This window comes from Dipteris shenzhenensis, chromosome 30 (assembly GCF_047967505.1).
Source record: "Dipteris shenzhenensis isolate YYH24624 ecotype China chromosome 30, Dip_SZ_1.0, whole genome shotgun sequence".
Classification (NCBI taxonomy): domain Eukaryota; kingdom Viridiplantae; phylum Streptophyta; class Polypodiopsida; order Gleicheniales; family Dipteridaceae; genus Dipteris; species Dipteris shenzhenensis.
Genome location: NC_141625.1, coordinates 5,177,475 through 5,199,635, shown reverse-complemented (window position 1 = coordinate 5,199,635; position 22,161 = coordinate 5,177,475). Strand labels below are relative to the sequence as shown.

General features: G+C 43.0%; 1 protein-coding gene across 1 annotated transcript in view; it reads right to left on the bottom strand.

Annotated features, from left to right (window-relative positions):
* Window positions 1–3,835: 3,835 nt before the first annotated feature.
* Window positions 3,836–22,161, bottom strand: part of LOC147881635 (OBERON-like protein) — a 70,892-nt gene continuing 52,566 nt past the window's right edge. The window contains exon 3 of the mRNA XM_087401901.1: window positions 3,836–4,696. Coding sequence (XP_087258027.1) covers window positions 4,116–4,696 — 581 coding nt within the window. The 3' untranslated portion in view covers window positions 3,836–4,115. The remainder of the gene's footprint in view (window positions 4,697–22,161) is intronic.

Sequence of the window (22,161 nt, the reverse complement as noted above, 5' to 3'; positions counted from 1 at the left end):
GGTCTGTCAAGGTTGATGCTTGGCCGTGGTTTGGGATAAGAATCGGTGGGATGCAAGCGGCAAGGTGGGTGGTAAGACCTAGTTCTGTTCTACTCAGGGAAGCAAGTTTGTGAGCGATGGAGGCAAATTAAAATAGAGTGACGGAAGCATACAAGCAAAGCTGCTTGAAGAAGCATACAAGGGCTGATATGTAAAGCAGGCAAGCACACAAAAGCATCCAGTTGAGCGAAACCCAGAGAGGGTGATGTAGAAAAGTAGTGTTTTGTGTAAGATTCTAGAAAGAGCAGATCGATGCAACAAAAGAGCAAGAGCACCTGTAAGTAGGGTGATGAGAAAGCACTTGCCATCCATTAAACTCTCGACTTGAAGATGGAACTAGATTTGCGGTGGCCGGCAGTCTTTCCATCTACTAACTCGAAATGGAAGCTGAATCCTACTATTTTATCAATTGTTCAAGGAAAAAAGAGAATGAGTAAAATAGTGGACATGAAACGCGACACAGCATCTGTTACAACCCGATCCTCCCTGCAAATGTCAAGGGTGGTGATTTATTATTGATTTTGTGATGTCCATATTTTGGAAGCTGAAGTCCAACAAATACATGAACAAGGTGATACAATAATTGATCCTCGTTGCAATTTTTGCAATATTGTCACATGGACTATAACCATATGAATAAAGGTGTAGTCATCCTTCAATCTTGCATCCATCTTGGATTTCCTTGCTCCCTTGCATCGATAACATGCATTAAATGAGAAGAATGTTGTAAGAATTCAGATTGAAAACAAGAAATTCTGAATGGACTAGTATTTTAAAATATTTATATTATAATATATAATATATAATTATTATAACCACACATAGTGTGGGCGGGGAGGCGACGCGCTTCCTTCCCCAAAGAGTTATAATCCCAGGGAACGGGCCTTCCCCTTGGTGTTGAGATAATGTCGATAATATTAGCGTCGAGGATAAGTCTCGCGAATGGATAAGAAACTAGCATATTACATGAATGTCAATAGCCCTAATCGTAGTCGAACGCCAAGATACAATATCCGAAAAACTTGCCAATGTGCATGTGTCCTTGAGCGGGATGATTCCAACATACTTAGATCATTCAGTAGACTCTGGACAGCACAAAAAGACAACTATCATTAGAGGAAGTCCGATGTAGCACACGCAACATTCTCACTCTCTACTTCACCAGCGCTACGTGCCTCTCTAACCTTGGGAAAATGGGTGTTTGATCATTGTAGTAAGTTGAGCTTTTAGGCTTGTGAGAGTAGAGCATAAGGTCATCGCGAGGCTCTCCAAAGCTTCACATGCCAATAAGCCCAAACTTGCAAATCAAGTAGACCATCTCTTCAAATCAAATATGTTTGAAACATTTATATAGTCTTTTTATTGTGAAAAGCACCTATATGCTTTTAGTGCTTTAGTCAAACTAAATCGAGGGCATAAGATGAAACCAGATCAAGGGCTTAGATTCATGCACGTGGCTCAAGGGGGTGTGAGAAAACCCAAACAACTCCCTAGGCTGCCTGCCGTTAACAAGCAAACACGCTAGCTTTTTTAGATTTTGAACCAAATTTGGAGTAAGGCTTTTTAGGAGCTTGCCAAGTGGCTTCTTAGGAGCCTGCCAAGTGGCTTCATGAGGGTTGAGAAAAAGAAAAACCTTTTATCTGCCTTGCGTAACTAGCAGAGCATCTAGGATGCAGGGCAACTAGCAAGGCTTTTGACACATGTCGTGTGGTAATGACTTTGGCTATTGTATCCATGCTCTCGCTTGATCACACAAGGGTGGGTGTTCTATTATTCAACTTTTGTTTGCTAACGTATTTGCTATATTTCAAGAAAGACAATTGGGACGAAGTGATTATTTTGTATGTGCATGCAGCCTATTGCCATTCGTTATCTCACCATGTGTGGGCCAAGTGTCAATTCTTGTAGGTTGATAGGCAGAAAGAAGGAAAACTTATCCTTGCATTGAATGCAACAAATTGGTAAATGTAGCATTAAATACTTGCTTTGCTTTGGACACATACCAAGTTTCTTTGTGTGGTGATACCTTGTTTTCTTTGTTGAACGAAGCCTACCACCTAGCAAGGACTCATGTGGTCCCTTCGTTTAGCCAAGAGATTTTTTCATTCCAAAAGTTTGGAATGGCCAACAAGGCCTCTTTGTTGGAACTCTTGGCCCCCGAGGATAAGTAATGGGTTGAGATAGAGATGGCTCTCGAGGTGAAGAACCAACACCACCATCCTTGGTACACTACTTCAGCAACAATGCTTGTCTAACTTGTTTGGAATGTAGTCGACTATCTTAAATTCTATATTAAAAAGTTGGGTTTCCTCCTCAATTCCAAGGAAAACCATGTGCCCCATTTATTGTGCTTCTAAGAGTCATCAAAATTTTGTGAGGCTTTAAAATATGTACACAAATTGCTTTAAAATTTAGGCCCTTTTATACATACCTTTTTTTCATAGTGATAGTCTTTACAAAATTGAAAGAAATAGACCCAAATTTCCATTCAATTCTCAATTAAGTGCAATGTAACCTGCTTTACATGCAAGTACACACAATAGAGAGGAGCTGACCCACAAACTTACGCATAAAAATAAATGCAAATTTGATCAATTTTTTTGAATTTGAACTTTTTAAAAACCCTCAAAATCCGTATTACCTTTCCTTGTGTGCAAGTATTTGGGCATTCCAAACTAAATGCTATAACACTACTAGGCAATGCTAACAACAAGGGCATAGCCATTAGGATCTAACTATAGACTAATTAACAAAGCAAGCCACCATCTACTTAGTGCGCACAGCACAATTTAAGTTGTGCACGTGAGGGAAGAATGCCTCACGAAGAACAATGCCCTTCCCATTTAGGATACCTTTAGGCTAATCATGTGGACCACCTCTACATATATTTAAGGCCAACGAGTGTGTAACACAGTGTGTATCTATGCATCTCTCTTGAGCCTCTTTATTGCATATTTGCTGTTTGTGTTATCTATTCTTCTAGTGGGTCACCATTTTACAAACATTGAGCACATCATTCATGGTGACATGTTTCACAAGGTTTGGTATCACATGATTCCATTGATTGCATTGCAGTTCAGCGACTATAGACCATCCCAAACTTTCAACAAATCTCTTTCATTGACTTATTCATCTTCAAAAAACATTAAGATTTTATCATACTAAGCATTAAGGACAACCTTAAGAGAGAAAATTTCAATGAAGATCTTTAATTTAATTTTTCATCTTCTAGAGGAAAGTCTGGAGTTACACCAAAATTAGAACATTTATAAAAAAATATTCATGGTGTAAACTCATGTAGAGAGACAATTCCACCAACTAGTGAAAGGACACTGCATCATCACGTTTTGTGACTCAATGCAATCTTATTCCAAAGTCAAAGGAAAGTGCCAATTGAATTATGGACAACAACAACAAGAAAATGCCAAACTACTGCTACGTAATAAGAAAAGATAACTCAAAGAGCTATACTTATGGATTATTATAGGCACTGAATTCATGAAAACTCAATCATGTGTGCCTGTGCATATGCAGCTGTGCTGTTTAGCAGTGCAATTGTGCAATTGTGCTGTTTAGCACACCTGTAGGTGCACGGTGCAAATCTGTGTGAAGGTTCCAGAATTGCATGCACATTTTATTGCCAACCACACTTGCATCTGAAATTGAGGTAGTTCTCAAAACTGCATCTCAGAAATTTCAACCAGCTAATGTCTTTTGATCTTCACTTGAACAATCCAGCAGAGCAGAGGCAGGTCAAATATAATGTGCACAACTCATAAAAATTTCCAAGGCAATATGACTGAAATACGAAAAATTTTATCGCAAACCCGAAACCCGTAACACACTTTCACTTCACAAGAACAGATGATCCCTTTAACTTTTTCTAGAGCCAATAAACAAGAATTTCTCCTAGGTTGTCAATCTAAATAGGTGCAACCCGAATGCAGAAGAAAAAACACTGCAGAAAATAAATCAAAGGCTTGATGATACAATTAAAGATCATCCCTTGTGATCCAAAAGGAACAAGATATCATGTCCACTCATATCCTAATAGATCAATGTTAACTAAAGTCTTATTAGGCCTTGTGAAGTCCATGGTTCTCGGTTGGCATTAGCTCATTCTTGCTATATGCTTGTTTCATTATATCTTGAATCTTGCACATTGTTAAGGGATCGGAGCGTGCATGTTCCTGTAGTTGGATTTTCTCAAATAGATAGCGCCGTTCTGCCTCTGCTTCATTGAGTCGTAGCTTAAGGTATCTGCTTGTATAGTCTTCTTTGACCTTTTCAGACCTGGCAAGGGCAATGCATCGCAAACCCTCTGCTTCCTGACATGCCTCATCTGAACGCATTTGATACATGTCTCCTTCTGCCTGCTTTAACCTGACAATAGTCTCTAGCTCTTCAATTTGATCCTGCCTGCGTTGCCTCTCAATCTCCAGTTCCGCCAGCTCTTTCCTCTTGTCTTCCAGTTCCCTGTCAGAGGTCTCCAATGCCAGACGTGCTTTCTGCAATGCATGCCTCTTTTCTTCTGCAACAGCCTCCATCTTTGCAATAGCTTCGTGCACTACTTCAGCAATGCGACTACAAGCCACCTGAGGTTCTACCATTTTGTCGAATTCAACTTCATAGTCTTTTGTGTCGTCTGCCTCCAGCTCTATTGCTTATAGAATATCCAAAGCACAATTAAATCTCTCTCTCTCTCTCTCTCTCTCTCTCTCTCTCTCTCTCAGCACAGATACATGTGCACACATGGATGTGCACAAGAACACACAAGCACATACATTCACATATCATCATGCAAGCATATCACAATACCTCTGTAATGATAACAACCATAAGCTAAGCATACACGTCAGCACATGATTTCGTACTTCTTATGGCAATCAGTGGAGGTACTCCTTCCACTTCTGGAAGCAGTCTGTTCATCCAGAGTGTGGCTAGACCAGCTACTTACAGGTTCACAAGTGGAAACAAAATGCCTGGCTGTGACTGCCCACTTGAAATGCACTATGCAAGGTTGGTGCATACTGTCACAAGAGTACCCACATGCTTTATCAGGAACTGAATTTGGGGACCTTATTGGTTCCAATGTTCTTTTGCTGAAAGGTAAAAGAAAACCAGAACACGCATACCTTGATTGGCATACCTTGATTGCACATATCTTTATTTGAAAGAGCCAAAGCATAAAGCTGAAGAAAACATATCAATGGTAGCGGTAGATTCACTCCTAGACAAGTTCAGCTCAGTAGGTAATAACCATACAAACTTCATGCTCAAACAAGGATCTAACAACAAGGTCAAAGTACCCTAAGGATCAGCAGAGAGATCGAATAGAAAAGAGAGTGATGCCATTAGGTCCACAAAAAGGATCACAGGGTTCTCGGGCAGCCCAAGAGCTATCGTGGGCCACAGTCCGAAACACCATAAAGAGTGTGAATCAAATCCAATCAAATGACAAATGATGATTAAGATCACTTGTCTTCCAAATGTGCAATGCAACCAAACTCTTGAGTCTTGATACAGGAGTTTCCTCAATATGAATTTGATTACGTTACGTAATTTGCTTAATCTACTCTGCTTTTAAGTATAGTATAGGTTCTATTACTTTCTCCTTGAAAAGTGAGGAAATCTGAGCAGCGTCCGGAGTAAAAAGGAAATTGTGTTCTTAGGTCCACAAGAAAGTATCTTCAGCAGACCAAGGACTGCCATTACAAAGGTCCCAAATATCACAAACAGTGTGAATTAAATCCGTTGACATGGCAACCAAGACATCATTTCTGACAGCTTGAGTACAGCATGTTTTCCGTATGAGCCCTGCAACCGAACTCCCAACACAGGCCCACACAGTAGCACGGCATGTTCTCCACATGAGCCTTGCCACCAAACTCCCAACACAGGCCCTCAGAAGATATGGTGTAGAGAACGATGTACAACGGCCTAGTCACTCTATCACCATGAATCTGGCAAGCATGAGCAGCCCACGAACTACCATGACAAAGGTCCCAAATATCACAAACAGAGTGAATTAAATCTGTTTAAATGGCAACCAAGATATCATTTCTGAGAACTTGAGCACGGCATGTTTCCCGTATGAGCCTTGCAACCAAACTCCCAACACAGGCCCAAATGTTATCAGAAGATATGGTGTAGAGAACGATGTAAGGGGGAAATTTCTCACAACCGCCTGGTCAATCTACCACCATGAATCTGACAAGCATGTCTCCCAAGAATCACATCGGAGTGTGGGACCACCTGGTAGTTCCCCACTACTGCCACATGCTGATCCAGTCCCCTTCGAAAGCCAATCGATTGGGGCACATGATCTTGTGCGTTTTCCATTAACATTCACATACACACACACAGGTTTTTTTTTTGGGTGAAATCCATTTGTCGCTATATTCAAACAGCAGCCCACAAGAAAGGGACATGCAGCTACTCAAGATCCCGCGCATGCATGCAGTAAAAAAGGATTGCTGTAGAGATGCCTGGAGAAACTGATACTTAGCTAGGGATGGATCACCAAAGATCCTATGGTTTTGAACCCCAAACAGCCAGAACAACTTGCCAAAGCAAGCAACAGGAAAACGGACCTGAAGATGCTGCTGTAGCAAAAACAAGAAGTCACGAGAATCAAGGCAACACCAAAATAGATGAGGCATAGATTCCTGCAAGGACAACATCAGCAACTAGTAGCAGGAGAAATATGTCAACGAGACAAAATCTGTCCACAAGGAAGGACCCCAAGCAAAACTCCCCTAAAGAAAATGCATTGACGAAAAGGGAGTTTGCAAGCCCAAATTTGCTGCAACCTTTTCTTCCACCGCCAAGAAGTACGTGTCATAGACTATAAACGGAAACCCTAGGAGGAGACAGCAAACCCTTACACAACAATGCAACCGTGATATCAGCTAAGAGCAACAACCAACAAGCAGGATCATCCAAATGAAAAGCCCAGTCTTTGAGGTGGTCCATAATCTCAAGACGAAGCACTTGCTAAAAGTCATGAAGCATCTGCCGCAATAAAGGTCTATAATGCTGTTCCAAGACAAATTATCTGACTGCAACCTTTTCTTCCACCGCCAAGAAGTACGTGTCATAGACTATGAACGGAAACCCTAGGAGGAGGAAGCAAACCCTTACACAACAATGCAACTGTGATATCAGCTAAGAGCAACAACCAACAAGCAGGATCATCCAAATGAAAAGCCCAGTCTTTGAGGTGGCCCATAATCTCAAGACGAAGCACTGGCTAAAAGTCATGAAGCATCTGCCACAATAAAGGTCTATAATGCTGTTCCAAGACAAATTATCTGACTGCTACAAGAAAATATAATACCACACCAGCATCATCAAGCACATCACCCGCAGCGGGGCTCCTACAGTACCAACAGATGTGCAAACACCTTAAACTGGCCTTCAGCACGCAAAGAGTTTCCAGCAAGAGAATGCCCGCCATTTCATTTAAGATAAGAGAGCATGTGTTACCAGTCAAAAAACAAGCGAGAGACAAAAGGGCATCCCTTAATCCTTCCATCAATATGACCCAGGAGGAAATCCCATGACTATGCTGCTTGTGAACAAATGCTGGAGCAAACAAATGCAAAAGAAAATATTGTATGATGTACACCCATAGCTGATCTCCCTGCATGAATTGAAGCATTATTTTCCCCCTATGAGCTAGGACATGCATATGAATCTTTAGAATATTCAATCCCCTATATATCTTCAGTGAGCAAAGGTGATCAACAGAAGAAGCCTGAGGGCTTTATGTCGACGATGCGACTCCCAAAAAAAGCTCCATGAAACTTGAGATATACTGCTTAGTAAACATCATGAGCTGCTTAGTAAACATCATGAGGGGCAAATAAAACTCTATCTAGATAACCAAGCTTGACTGAACTATGCAAAAAAGGACGTGTAAAGGCCAGGTAGCCATTTGCAGTGAATCTTTAGAATATTCAATCCCCTATATATCTTCAGTGAGCAAAGGTGATCAACAGAAGAAGCCTGAGGGCTTTATGTCGACGATGCGACTCCCAAAAAAAGCTCCATGAAACTTGAGATATACTGCTTAGTAAACATCATGAGCTGCTTAGTAAACATCATGAGGGGCAAATAAAACTCTATCTAGATAACCAAGCTTGACTGAACTATGCAAAAAAGGACGTGTAAAGGCCAGGTAGCCATTTGCAGTACTCCAATTTCTTTTCCAACTTATCAAGCACCTAGTCTATATGTTGGTGACGAGCGACTGTCCACCCCAAAGGGCAACCAAGATGATAGACACGCTGTATAGTTTAGATGATTTTCCTAGGCCAAAATATATGGTGCCAATATTTCACATATAGTAGAAGAAGCTTTGACTTTTGGAAAGTCACTTGCAAGCCAGCTGTGTAAAGCACTATTTCTATTTCCCCTCTCTTGAAGATCATGGGAGTAGCACCATTAATCACCTCCCAGCCAAATCCCACTCAGGCTAACAAGCAGACAGAGATCTACGTTCAATTTTTTTTCATGTGAATCATCTTCTTCTCTTCTCTCACTAGCCTCAGCAAGCCCCAATTCCCTAGATAGATCTAGATGCCACATGTCATCACTATAGGGCCTTCCTAATGCAACATTTCACCCCTCTCTTGGGATGCATTAAATTCCTTGCCCCTAGGCACATCTTTGCACTAGGCCCTTGGTCTTAGATCTACCTAGTCTGGTGCTATCAGCCCTCACCTAGGACCTTGACATTAAATCCCTCCCGATCCTTTACATGAAGCGCAAACACATATATTACAGAGATAGATCCTTTAAGGGAAATGTCGACTGATTCTTCCGAGGTCATGCTACCTCGGCTAGAGCGTAACATTCCTTCCCTCTTCAGACATCAGCGTCCTCGATGATAAAATCTGGGAACACTCTCCACAACTGATATACGGATTCCCATGTAGCTTCGGATAGACGCTGACCATGCCATGCAACCAACACCGTGGGTATCTTCCGATTTCGTATTTGCATTGTTTCTCGGTCCAGGACTCTTGTTGGTTTGCGCCTTGCAATATCCTCTATCTCCTGAAACAAAACCACACCTTCGATTAGTGAGTCACCTGTATGTAAAAATTTCTTTAAGCGTGAAACATGAAAAACCGGGTGCACCTTACACCCATGTGGCAATTCTAATTTATAGGCTGCACTGCCTATTCTCTTTAGAATTAACCACGGCCCACAGTATCGAGGTGATAACTTAGCACACTCTCCTGAAGTCAACGACTTCGAGTGCGAAGGAACTTTGAGAAAAACTTTTTCTCCTTCCTTAAATACTCTTATAGACCGATTTTCATCCGCATACACCTTGGCTCTATCCATAGCCTGGCGGATATTAGCTCTCGCAAATGCTAGCATCTCCCGCATCTGAACTACAAAGTTCGCGGCACTAGGCACTTTCTGAGGTACTCCAACTATAGTTGGATTGACTGGTCTATAACCATAGTTCAGTTCAAACGGACTGAACCCGGTAGAGGAATGTTTCCTATCATTGTAGGCAAACTCCAACAATGGCAACCACTTGTCCCATGTATGTTGCCTCAATGACACATATGCCCTCAGCATGTCCTCTAAAATCTGGTTGACTCTCTCCGTCTGACCATCCATCTCAGGATGATCCCCACTACTCATTCCCAACTCAGTCCTTAGTGTCTCAAATACCGCTGTCCAAAAATGACCGGTAAATCTGACATCTCTGTCTGACACTATGGATCTAGGCAATCCATGCAGACGAAATATATGTCTAATGAACAAATCCGCCACTTACGGGGCACTAACAGACTCTCTGGTCGGAATGAAGTGAGCCATCTTGGTTAGACGATCAACCACCACAAGGATAGAATCATACCCTCCTTGTGTTGTAGGCAGCCCTACAATAAAGTCCATGGAAATGCTCTCCCACTTACTTAGTGGTATCTCCAAGCGCTGTAAAAGTCCGGGTGGCTTCACCCGCTCGGCCTTGCTTACCTGACACGAGAAACACTGTGTCACATATTCATGAATATGCTTTTTCATCTTTGGCCAAAAGAAATCTCGCTTCACGAGAACATATGTCTTCTCGACTCCTGGATGTCCCGCACATGGGCTATCATGGCACTGTCGAATGACTCTCTGCCTGAGATCATTCTGACTAGGTACTACAACCTTGCCATTTCTAACTAGCATACCATCTCTTATGGTATATCTTGCATAAGTTTGGCCTTTTCTGGATGCCAGGTCATCCTTTTCATTTTCCCCGGGTTTTAACACATGAGCTTTAGGCCACAAGCTCTAGACAAACTCGTCCACTTTTTGAGTCTCTCTTATCTCGATCATTAGAGCACTCTCTAATACCGTGAAACTCAGGTTGTGCATAATGCGAGACAACGCATCAGCAACCTTATTGTCTTTTCCTCTTCGGTACCGAATCGTTAGATTAAACTCCTGCATGAGCTCAGCCCACCTAGCTTGGCGGCCCCTCAAGTCAGGCTGTTTACAAAAATGTTTCAGAGTATCATGATCTACATCCACATAAAACTCTGAACCATACAAATAATGCCTCCATGTTTTCAAAGCATGGATAACAGCATACAACTCCAATTCATGAGTTGGCCAATTCCTTTGAGAGGGAGAAAGCTTCTTGCTTTCAAAGGCTACTGGCCTTCCCTCTTGAAGGAGGACTGCTCCTACCGCAATGCCACTTGCATCGGTTTCTAGGAACAACGGTTTCTGGGGATCAACTATTTTTAACACCGGTCCTGTGACCACAGCTTGCTTTATGGTGTTAAAACTTTCTTGTTGATTCTGCCCCCAAATAAAAGGTACTTTATCTGAGGTCAGATCAGTCAATGGCGATACTATTCCGAAATATCCTTTGATATGCCTTCTATAAAACTAGACAAATCCCAAGAATGATCGCAACGCGGTCGGACTCTGAGGGATTGGCCAAGTTAGTATCGCAGCCACTTTCTTCGGATCCATTTCTACCCCCTGTGGAGTAATTATGAACCCTAAATATTCAAGCCTAACCATACATAGTATAGTTTTCTTCTTATTCACATAAAGACTGGCTTTCCTCAAAGTACTGAACACTATTCTTAAGTGTTCACGATGCTCAGTAACACTTTTACTGAATATCAAGATATCGTCAATAAAATGTACTACGAACTTTCCGATATATGGACGTAGTAAATCGTTCATAAGCATGACGAAGGTCACTGGAGCATTGGTAAGTCCGAAGGGCATTACCAAGAACTCATAATGACCAAACCTACTCCTGAAAGCGGTTTTATGCACATCCTCGGCTCTAATCCGGATTTAATGGTAGCCGAACTTAAGATCTATCTTGCTGAAAATCACGGCTCCATGTAATGCATCTAGCAAATCATCAATCCGAGCCATCGGAGACCTGTGCTTAACAGTGATATTATTCAATGCTCTGTAATCTATACAGAGGCGAAACGTATCATCCTTTTTCTTCTTTAATATCACTGGTGAAGCAAAAGGCGAGAAACTTGGTTGAATCTGTCCCAACTTGAGGTATTCTTCCAGTTGTCTATGCATCTCCGCCTCTTCAGTAAAGCTCATTCTATAGGGAGGTCTATTTACAGGTTCTCCCCCCGGGATCAGTTCAATCTTATGTTGAACTTTCCGCTCTGGAGGTAACCCATAAGGTAGTTCATCCCTAACGCATTCAGAGAACTCCTCTGTTATAAGATTAGCCAGCCTGGCCATCTCACCACTTTGCGTAACATCAGTGCTAGCCGAAGAATCATCAACCGGCTCTACCGATGCTGTGCAAAGGAATAAAAACTCCACTTGAGCTTTTCGGATTTTCATTACGGAAACCAACGGTCCCTGAGGTATATCTTTTTCACCTCGCAAGACATAAAGCACATCATTCATCTTGAATTGATATACGTGCTTTTTCCAATCAATGGCTGGATTCTTCCTAGAATGCCACGCCATACCCAGGGCTATATCTGCATGAGCAAGCTTGGTCATTTCAAAATCAAGCTTCTCAGCATAGTCCTGAATTCGAAGCTCCAACTGGGTAACCCTTTGGTCCCATACTTCAGTTGAACTTCCATCTGCCATCCTGACTGTATACACATAGTCAGATGGACTTGTCTTTAATTTTAGTCTCTTCACGAGCTTAGAGCTAATCACATTGTGAGTTGACGCCAAGTCAAACAACACAATGACATCATGACTGGCCACTTGCCCTTTCATTTTAATTAACTCCGTATCATTAAAGACCGTATACCCCGTTGCTGCGGGCTTAGATAGGATGTTATCAGGTGCACTCGTCTCTAACTTAGCAACAAATACACATAACAAATAAGGTACTAACCTCTGAGAAGGTCCCGCCAGTTGCATTTGCATATGTTCCGCATTGGGACTCTCCTGCATTTCCACGTCGCATTCAGATATTATCATATTAGCCGTGCGACGGTCTTTATTCAGTGGACAATCCTTCCACTGATGTCGCTGAAGGCAGCCGAAGCACAATCCTTCTTTTCTAGCTTTCTCTTTTTGTTCAGGGGTCAACGAGGACTTTGACCAAGCCCGGGCTGCCATTGGAGTTATTTTCCTTTTCACCCCAACGGTGGTACTTGTTTTTACTGGTCCCTCAACCGGCTTCACCTGCTTGGTTTGACCACTTGGCTGCGAGACACTTGTCTTTGAAATCCATTTCCTCTGAACTCCCCCTTTTTTCGAGTACTCATACTGAGTCCCTGCCTGCACAAATCCACCAGATCTACCCTTGGCATCCTCATAGTTCAGGGCTACTGCAATAGATTCATCTAATGTAGTCACATATTTAGCCCGAACTTTCATTTTGATTTTGTCGTTCAGTCCATAAATATAGTCTTTTAACTGAACCGACATAGGGAGAGGGTCTATTATTTTCATGACACATTCCCTGAATTTGTCGGTGTACTCTGCCACCGACAGACTCCTCTGACGAAGATTTCTATAAGCATCCCAAGCTCGGGACTCTTCATCGGGTGGGAGAAAGTATTTCTTAAATTCAGCTTTAAACCCTTCCCAGGTGGTAGAAGCAACTTGATCCTTCTGTTGCTTTATCCACCATCTATCCGCTGCCTCAATAAACAGGTGTGTGGCCTCACGGATTTTCTTTAGATCAGATCTAATTTCACAAATGACGAAGGCTTCTTCCCACTTGTGTAACCAAACCTCGATCACATCAGAGCTGCGCTCGATCATCCGACCAGCGTACTTCTCCGGTCTATAATTAGCGATATTGGGCACTTTGACCCTTGCGCGCTCTAATGAATGTATACTGGGCTCTGGCTCTGCTGGAGCTTTGCCCTTATCAATTCTAGACGGTCTAGCCGACAAGGCTTGCACCATCTCCCTGATCTCATTTTGACCAGCATTCACTTGAAGCTGCTGGTTCACAATCTGCTGTGAAGCATCTTCTAATATCGAAATCCTACCGATCAAAGTAGGTGCTGCATGATGTGACATCTGTTGTGTAGACTGTACTCTAGACTCACTAGGATTCACCCTCGAATTCTGCCCTTCTGCCTCCATAGGTTCACAATGGAAAATGGTTTTTTTTTTTTAAAGTCTTTTCTAAAACCCAAATAAAAGATATATATATACTCTTCTTTTCTGTTCTGCTTTCCTGGTTTGTTTTCTTCTTTCTCCTGCATAATAAACCCCCAAAATATACGATACTTTGAACGTTCCTTTTCACAGTGTAGGAATAACAGGACTATATATATAAAACTGTATCGGAAAAAAGGTGCTTCCTGATTTCTTCTCGTTAAAGATACCAACGCCCGATGTAGCTCCGATGCAAACAGAACGCTAGCTAGCGGGATATCCTTCTCTTATTTCGTTGAGTATTTCGGACCACACAGTCTCCCGCCTCCGAACTGTTTCTGTCCGTCGTCACGGCAACCCTCTAGTTCCAGCCACAATTCAGAAGCCCCGGCTGGTTTTCTTTCCCGTCGACCGTCGAACCACCACGCTATCCCAAGCTCAACAGTTCGTTAATTTAAGTCCTTCGTAGACCACGGGTAGTCAACCTGCGCTGCGTCACCTCTGACACCGTGACGAATTCCCGCTCTATCATTCCAGCTACGCTCCAGGCTCATTATCAATCACATAATTAATCGAATGCCTCGCCTTACGGGAGCGCCATCGATCAGAGCATCGTCAGCCACTTTGGATCTCCCTCGACGCTGGTCTGTAATTATGCAGCCTTTAGACTCGTCTACCTTTTTCAAGGCACTACGCTCCTCTTGGCGTAGGCCAATTATCCGTCAGCGCCTCACGGGCTTCCTGTCGATCTGGTCAACCACCAAGTACCGCTATCGAAGGATCACCCAAGAACCTTCCGCTCCAATCCAACTTCACCGCCTGCGTGCCCCGCTCTTATGCTCTACGACCTGCTGGTGTAGGCCCGCGTCAATCAGTTTGATGCTCACGTCCCTTGATCTCTCCACCTGCTGTCCGTCACAACCCAACGAGTTCTACCCTTACCTTACGCTCTGATACCAAAATGTAAAGCACTATTTCTATTTCCCCTCTCTTGAAGATCACGGGAGTAGCACCATTAATCACCTCCCAGCCAAATCTCACTCAGGCTAACAAGCAGACAGAGATCTACGTTCAATTTTTTTCACATGAATCATCTTCTTCTCTTCTCTCACTAGCCTCAGCAAGCCCCAATTCCCTAGATAGATCTAGATGCCATATGTCATCACTATAGGGCCTTCCTAATGCAACATTTCACCCCTCTCTTGGGATGCATTAATGTCCTTGCCCCTAGGCACATCTTTGCACTAGGCCCTTGGTCTTAGATCTACCTAGTCTGGTGCTATCAGCCCTCACCTAGGACCTTGACATTAAATCCCTCCCAATCCTTTACATGAAGCGCAAACACATATATTACAGAGATAGATCCTTTAAGGGAAATGTCGACTGATTCTTCCGAGGTCATGCTACCTCGGCTAGAGCGTAACAAGCTGCCAAACCATATAAAGACTTTCAATATTCTAGGGAATGAAGAAGGAATCATCAACATAAGCTTGCACAATCAGCGACCTTCTTTATGTATCTCCAACCCATGTAGTGCACTTATTGAAGCATCCAATGAATAGCTATTGCATAAAATAATGCACTAAGCGGGCAGCCTTGACGTACTGAACAATAAAGAGTCCATTCATCCATCAAAATGCCAACACCATTACTATCTTGATCTAGCCAGTAAATGAGATGCTGCATTTTTTTCCCAAATCCCAAAGATAGCATGGTCTGCGAGATGAGATCCCATTGTATCGTATCAGATGTTTTTGCAATATCTGATTGCAATAAGAGAACATCTTGCTCTATGTACTTTGCATATTCAATCCCTACATAAGCATTGGCAATATTATCCGAGTGAACATAGGGCTCCAATGTAGGCTCTGCAAACGGCACAACACAGACACTTTCTTTTGTAAAAGAGATTCATTCAGAAAAATGTACATTCGTTGCTGACCAAAGTAGATCAACTCCTAGGCCAGAGAAAGGTCTCCATGAAAATGAGCATCTTGAAGAGACTGATACAAAGAAGATCGGATATAAGGAAAGACATCCACTACAGAGTGCTCATACAATCGAATGGTATGAGCATGATATAATGACCAAAGAGTCCGTTAGCGACACCAGGAGAAAAAGTGATCATAGGAGCATGTCTACCAAACAACCCAAACTGCTTGCCAAACGAAATCCTAGGAAAACAAACACGAAGACCCATCATCAATCTGAAAATAAAATCACGAGCTAGAGGACAAGTCTGAGATAGAGGTAAGACCACACCACACAGACACACGACGGGGCCCCTGACTCCACCTTATCTCCTTACTTGGGCCAATCTAGATGGGGTGGTCGACCACCACTATGGACCTAGCCGAACAAGCCTTGGTTCATGGCCTATAAAGTGCCCTTGCACCCAAGCATTTTTTGGACCTTTTATGCATCCCTTTGCACTTTGTTTCAAGCCCATGGATAGCCCCACACATGGGATTCTTCCATGGCAATCCCTTGTGGCCTGCTTGGCCCAGATAGAATGTACTGTTTGCTGCCCTTTTGCTTCTAACAGGCATGAAGCTTACATAGTCTCTCACTAGATATGCCCATACTATCTACCGGGTGCGGAACCTTGAATTGCTAGCTGAGAAGAGGGAGGGAGATATCATGTGCATGCAAAGATTCAACCCATAACTGTTGCATAGTGGAAGACTGAGATAACGCTAACTTCAATCTTTATAAAGTCCCACTACATACAACTGGAAGATTCCCTCAATGAAGAAGGCTGAATATAACTTTTGGGGTTCCTAAGAAAGAGGTCAAAATCTTGCCAAGCTGATGGGGCGGAGGCTGCTAAGAAGTATATCCCACATAAGGAGTACATATGGGGGGGGCTGAGGCACTGGAAAGGCTGCTATGAGGGGGTTGCTGGATGCTCAAGCTTGCTGGATGCAAGGAGGGAGGTGGGGCCTGGGTGGGCTGGTTCAAGGCTGCTCCGATTGTCCATCAAACTGAGGGTGAAAAGATGACGAAAAATTCAGCGTAGTGCCCATATTTTCAAACAGGGGTTCCTAAGAAAGAGGTCAAAATCTTGCCAAGCTGATGGGGCGGAGGCTGCTAAGAAGTATATCCCACATAAGGAGTACATATGGGGGGGGCTGAGGCACTGGAAAGGCTGCTATGAGGGGGTTGCTGGATGCTCAAGCTTGCTGGATGCAAGGAGGGAGGTGGGGCCTGGGTGGGCTGGTTCAAGGCTGCTCCGATTGTCCGTCAAACTAAGGGTGAAAAGATGACGAAAAATTCAGCGTAGTGCCCATATTTTCAAACAGCCCTTTCCTAAAGAGGCTGGTCATCCTCGGATCTCTATCACTGATTATGGATTCAGGCATCCCATAATACTTGAAGACATGCTGCAGAAACAATTTGGCCATTTGATCTGCTGTAATTTTCTTTCTTACTGGCACAAAGTGGGTTTGTTTGCTAAACCTGCAAATTATTGTCCACAATCCATCATGTCCAGTAGGAGTACGTGGTAGGAGTACGTGGAAGATCAAACACAAAATCCATAGCTATGCTTTGCCATGGTCTATCCGGAATTGGCAAAGGGTGTAACAACCCAGGTGCCTTCTACCTGTCAAACTTTACTTTCTGACAAACCATGCATGTTCTCACATATTCTTCCACATCTTTCCTCAAAGATGGCCAATAAAAGTATTGTTCCACTGCTGTAATTGTTGCTGTAATTCCCCTATGTCCTGCATATGGAGGAGCATGACTTTCCATTACGACTTTCTGTCGCATCTTATCAGTGACACAGAGTCGTCCATGCATCAAAATGAAACCCTCTTTCAACATATAGTGATCATGCCTTTGACCATCAGAAAGCTTATCATAAATAGTTGAAAAATCAGCATCATTAACATATTGATCTTTCATCACATCTAACACATTGTTGTAAGCAATGCTCACTGCTGAAACACTGGGTTTCTTGGAGACTGCTTCAGGCTGTGGTTTCCTGGAAAGCACATCAGCCACAACATTTTTTTTACCCAGCACATGTAAAATTTGAAAATGAAACATTGAGAGAAAGTTAGCTCATCTCATGTGCTTTTCAGATAATTTTCTCTGCGTGAGAAAATATCTAAGTGACTGATGACCTGTCTGCACATAAAAATCAGCTCCAAGAAGGTAATGTTTCCATGTGGTCAAAGCATGTATCACTGCTAACATTTCCTTCTCGTATGTCTGCAAGTACAATTCAGCATCTTTGAGAACTCTACTCTGATATGCAACCACTCTGCCATCCTGCATCAAAGTGCCTCCTATGCTGTTCCCACATGCATCACAAGTTACAGCAAAGGGTTCTGCAAGATCTGGCAAGATAATAACGGGTTCAGAACACAACTTTTGCTTCAGCTCTTCAAAAGCTGCATTTTCCTTTGGTCCCCACCGAAACGGTACAGCTTTCTTTTATAAAGCATGCAAGGGAGAAGCAATTTCTGCAAAGTACTTTATAAACCTCTGATAGTATGAACACAACCCAAGAAAGCTCCTGACTTCATGCAGATTTTTCAAAATTGGCCAACTCCTTATGGCCTCAACTTTTGCAGAATCCATCTTGACTCCATCCTTTGATACTATATGACCGAGAAAATGAATCTCATGCATAAAGAACTCACTTTTCTTGGTGTTTATTAATAGCTTGTGTCTTTTCAACTCTTGAAACACAATAGTGAGATGTTTCCTGTGCTCCTACTCATTTTTAGAGAACACAATGATGTCATCGAAGAAAGTGCCCACAAACTTTCTGTGTGCTCTAAAAATTATGTCCATTCTATTGAAAGTGACAGGTGCATTCGTCAAACCAAAAGGCATCACAAGGAACTCATATAAGCCAAATGAAGTGCGGAAGGCAATCTTGTAGACATCTTCAGGCCGTATCCTTATCTGAGGGTATCCACTTTTAAGGTCAATACGACGGAACATTGAGGAACCTTCCAACCGATCCAAATATATCATCAAGTACATGATTTTTGCCTCTATGAGTTAAAGAAATCTTCTTGTTTCTCATCTGCACATCAGCCCCCACCCTGTACATCCAAGGCATCCCAAGCAAAGCATCACACTCTGGCAAAGGCATAATGTAGAAGTCCTCTGCATCCAAATATCCCTGGATATGCATCCTCAACTTGCCAATGATAGGAGTGACAGGTGTGTTGAGTTCAGGGTTGGCCATATCACACATGCCGGATGGCCCCATTTCCTCACGCTTGATGCCAAGCCTTCCTGCCATATCAGGAGTTATGAAATTCGCCTTTGCTCCAGAATCAAAGAAAAACAAACAATTCTGATTTCTGATTTTTCCCCATGCTCTGCACATCTCAATCTTTTCCGTTTCTTCTTCATCATGTGCATGTGGCAAACTCCCAATCACATCTAGAAGAAGTCCTGCGGAAGGTTTAAGCCTTTTGCCCTTCCGATCAGCCTGTTTATCACCATTCTTATCATCATCTGACCTGTCTCTTTTCTTGAATGGGCAATCATAAGGGCGGTGTCCCTCTCCTTTGCATATAAAACATTTGTTTTGCTCCATGAGTGACTTTTTCTCTTCATCAGCAGATAACTTCGTACGAGGCTGTCCACGCCTTTGACCAGCTTTGAATTGGGCTTTTCCTCCCCTTTAAAACGGTCGTTTGCCATAATTTTTATTTTCAGATTTGATGTCCTTATCCTGGTGTTTGGCAGCCCGTTTGTTGTCTTCTTTCTTGCTGTCCATAAAGCCCAAATTCTTCTCCTGCATCCATGCATATGCTGTCCTTGCATTCTTAATTAATTGAGTCATAGAACCCACCTTGGTTTTGATGCAATAATCACGTAGCTCACTAGGCAATCCACAACAGTACCTCTCTATTTGCTCTTTCAAAGAAACATGCCTGTAAGAGCTCAATGGCAGCAAAACATCCCAAAACCTCTGGGTGTAATCATCAAGATTCTTGCAAAGTTTGTATGACAAGTCATGCCAGTGTGAAAGTACTTCAACTTCAAAAGTTGGAGTAAGCCAAGTAGAAGAGAACACTTGCTTAAATTCGAGCCAAGTAGCAGGTGCATCTCCATGAAGCATAAGGTTGGTGTACCACTTAAGTGCATTGCCTTTCAAGAAGTTTCATCGCCGGAAAGTCCTCCAAAACTGAGAAAAACCAGTCAACCAGCGCGTGGGACCACTCGAGATTCAACAGAAAGCTGTAGCTTTGCAAGAGGAGAGGCCCAGGAGGTGGTAAAAGCAAAAAGGTCTAGAAAAAGCCACTTTTGCAAATTCGACCAGCAAAAGAAGTGCTCAGCTCTGCCCGTTCTACCAAACGCACGGAGGGAAAAGCATATCACTGCGAAGGGGAGGCAGAGGGGAAGCCATCGGGCCAAACGGAAGTCGAGGAATCCAAACGGGTGAGGAGTTATGAAGAAAAACGGAATTCAGCTGAAGGAGGCTGAACAACCAGTTCAAAATCTCAACAAAGGGAGAAGATGAGAGAGAAAACCACACATGTGAAGTTTAGAAGGCCTAGGAAGATCCGTTAATGGCAAAGGAGCATGTAGAAGGCACTAGAGCCACCTGGAACTCTAGGGGGGGCCACTGAAGGTACATGGCCCTCTAGGGGGCCCATTAAAAATGCCACATCATCATTTCCCAACAACCACTCTTTTAATTCCTTGGAATGCCTTTGGACCTAAGGATTAATTACCCTTATGTGCTAGGCACCATGCCGTGTTTAATTACACATTATTAAGCCCACACTTGGACTTTTAAAACCAAAGTTGTCACGGTCTTGTAGTACATTAAAGTACTTAGAATTTCACGCCCCCGTGACAGATCAACATGCCCATGATGCTGATTTTTCACGTATTTATGATCAGTTGGTTGATGGACAGAGGCATGAGCACTATACTCTCAAAGACGGTTTTCTAATAATGCATGGCAAACTGTGTGTCATGAAACAGTTGAGGCCCAAAGTGTTAACAGAGAGTCATGATCCACCCTATGCAGGACATAGAGGCATTGATGCCACCATCAAAGCTGTGGAGCACTATTTCTTTTGGCCGTCATTGAGGAAGGATGTCGAGGCATATGTCAGGACATGCATCACCTGCCAGAAGGTAAAATTTGGCAAACAGAAGCCAGCTGGACTGCTGCAGCCTTTACCTATTCCCGATCGACCCTGGCAAAGCATTGCCATGGATTTTATCTTTGATCTTCCTCGTACACCATCGAGACATGATGGGATATGGACCATTATTTGCAGATTCAGCAAGCATGCCCACTTTATTCCCATAAGGAAGAAAATTACAGCAGGCCAAATGGCGAGATGTGTTTAAACATCACGGGCTGCCTCAATCAATTGTTAGTGATAGAGACCCACAGATGACAAGTCTTTTCTGGAGAGGTATCTTTGAGAATATGGGTACCACGCTGAATTTTTCATCCTCTTTACATCCTGAATCTGATGGGCAGTCCAAAGAAGCCAACTCCACTACCCTTGATCTTCTCAAGTGCTATGTTTCGGATCAGCAACAATCGAAATGGGAGCAATTTTTGCCACTTGTTGAGTTCGCTTACAACAACACTGTACACTCATCCACAAGGAAAGCCCCCTTTGAAATTGTGGCAGGAGAACGGAAGGTACCTCCCAATTTGCATACGAAAGAGAAGATTTTTGAAGCAGACAGATTTGTGGAGAGTTTGGATTTTGCTTACCAGAAGGTCAAAACAGCCCTCCAGAAAAGCCAGAAGAAGCACAAACGGGCAGCAGATAACCATTGCCGAGAGTTACTCTTGAAAGAGGGTGATTGGGTACTGCTGAGTTTTCAAAAAGCACGACTCAGGAAGATGAAAGGCAAGACCAAGGTGTACACAAAGCTGAAGATGAGGTACTATGGTCCTTTCCAGGTTTTTGAGCGCATTGCCACTTGGACCTTACACAAGCCTTTCCAAGGTGATGTGACTCCTAACCTACTTCATGAGGATCAGCCCGAGATGGAAGAGTTGGATGAAATCTTGGTTTCGGAACAGATTTTGGCACATATGGAAAGAAAAGTGAAAGGTAGAGTTTCCTGTCACTACCTGGTGAAGTTCAAGAATTATCCGGCATTGGATGCGAAGTGGATGGAGTAGGGTGACCTGGCAGAGTCACCTCAGATTTTGCAGCTCTACTTGGATGCATTTCAGCATGCGCCCACTACAATACAGGCTCCTACAGGTTCAGTAGAGCAAAATTCTGGAGCATTTCCTAGTGCTCGAGAGGAGGGTAGCACCTCCCCCTCCTTGATTCAGACTACTCATGTATCTGGAGATCGCTTGGTGGCACCGATTGTCTCACCCGCGATGCTGCTTGCTGACAGTATTTCTGCCGTGAGGTCTCCATGATGGGTGTTCATGACACTCGACACAAAGGATGCATTGATGTATGGATGGACTCTCAAGCTATCCTAGCCCATATTATCATTGCAAGTTTTATCTTACAGATGACGTATATTTTGGTATGGGCTATTTCTATCTATTTACTTTAC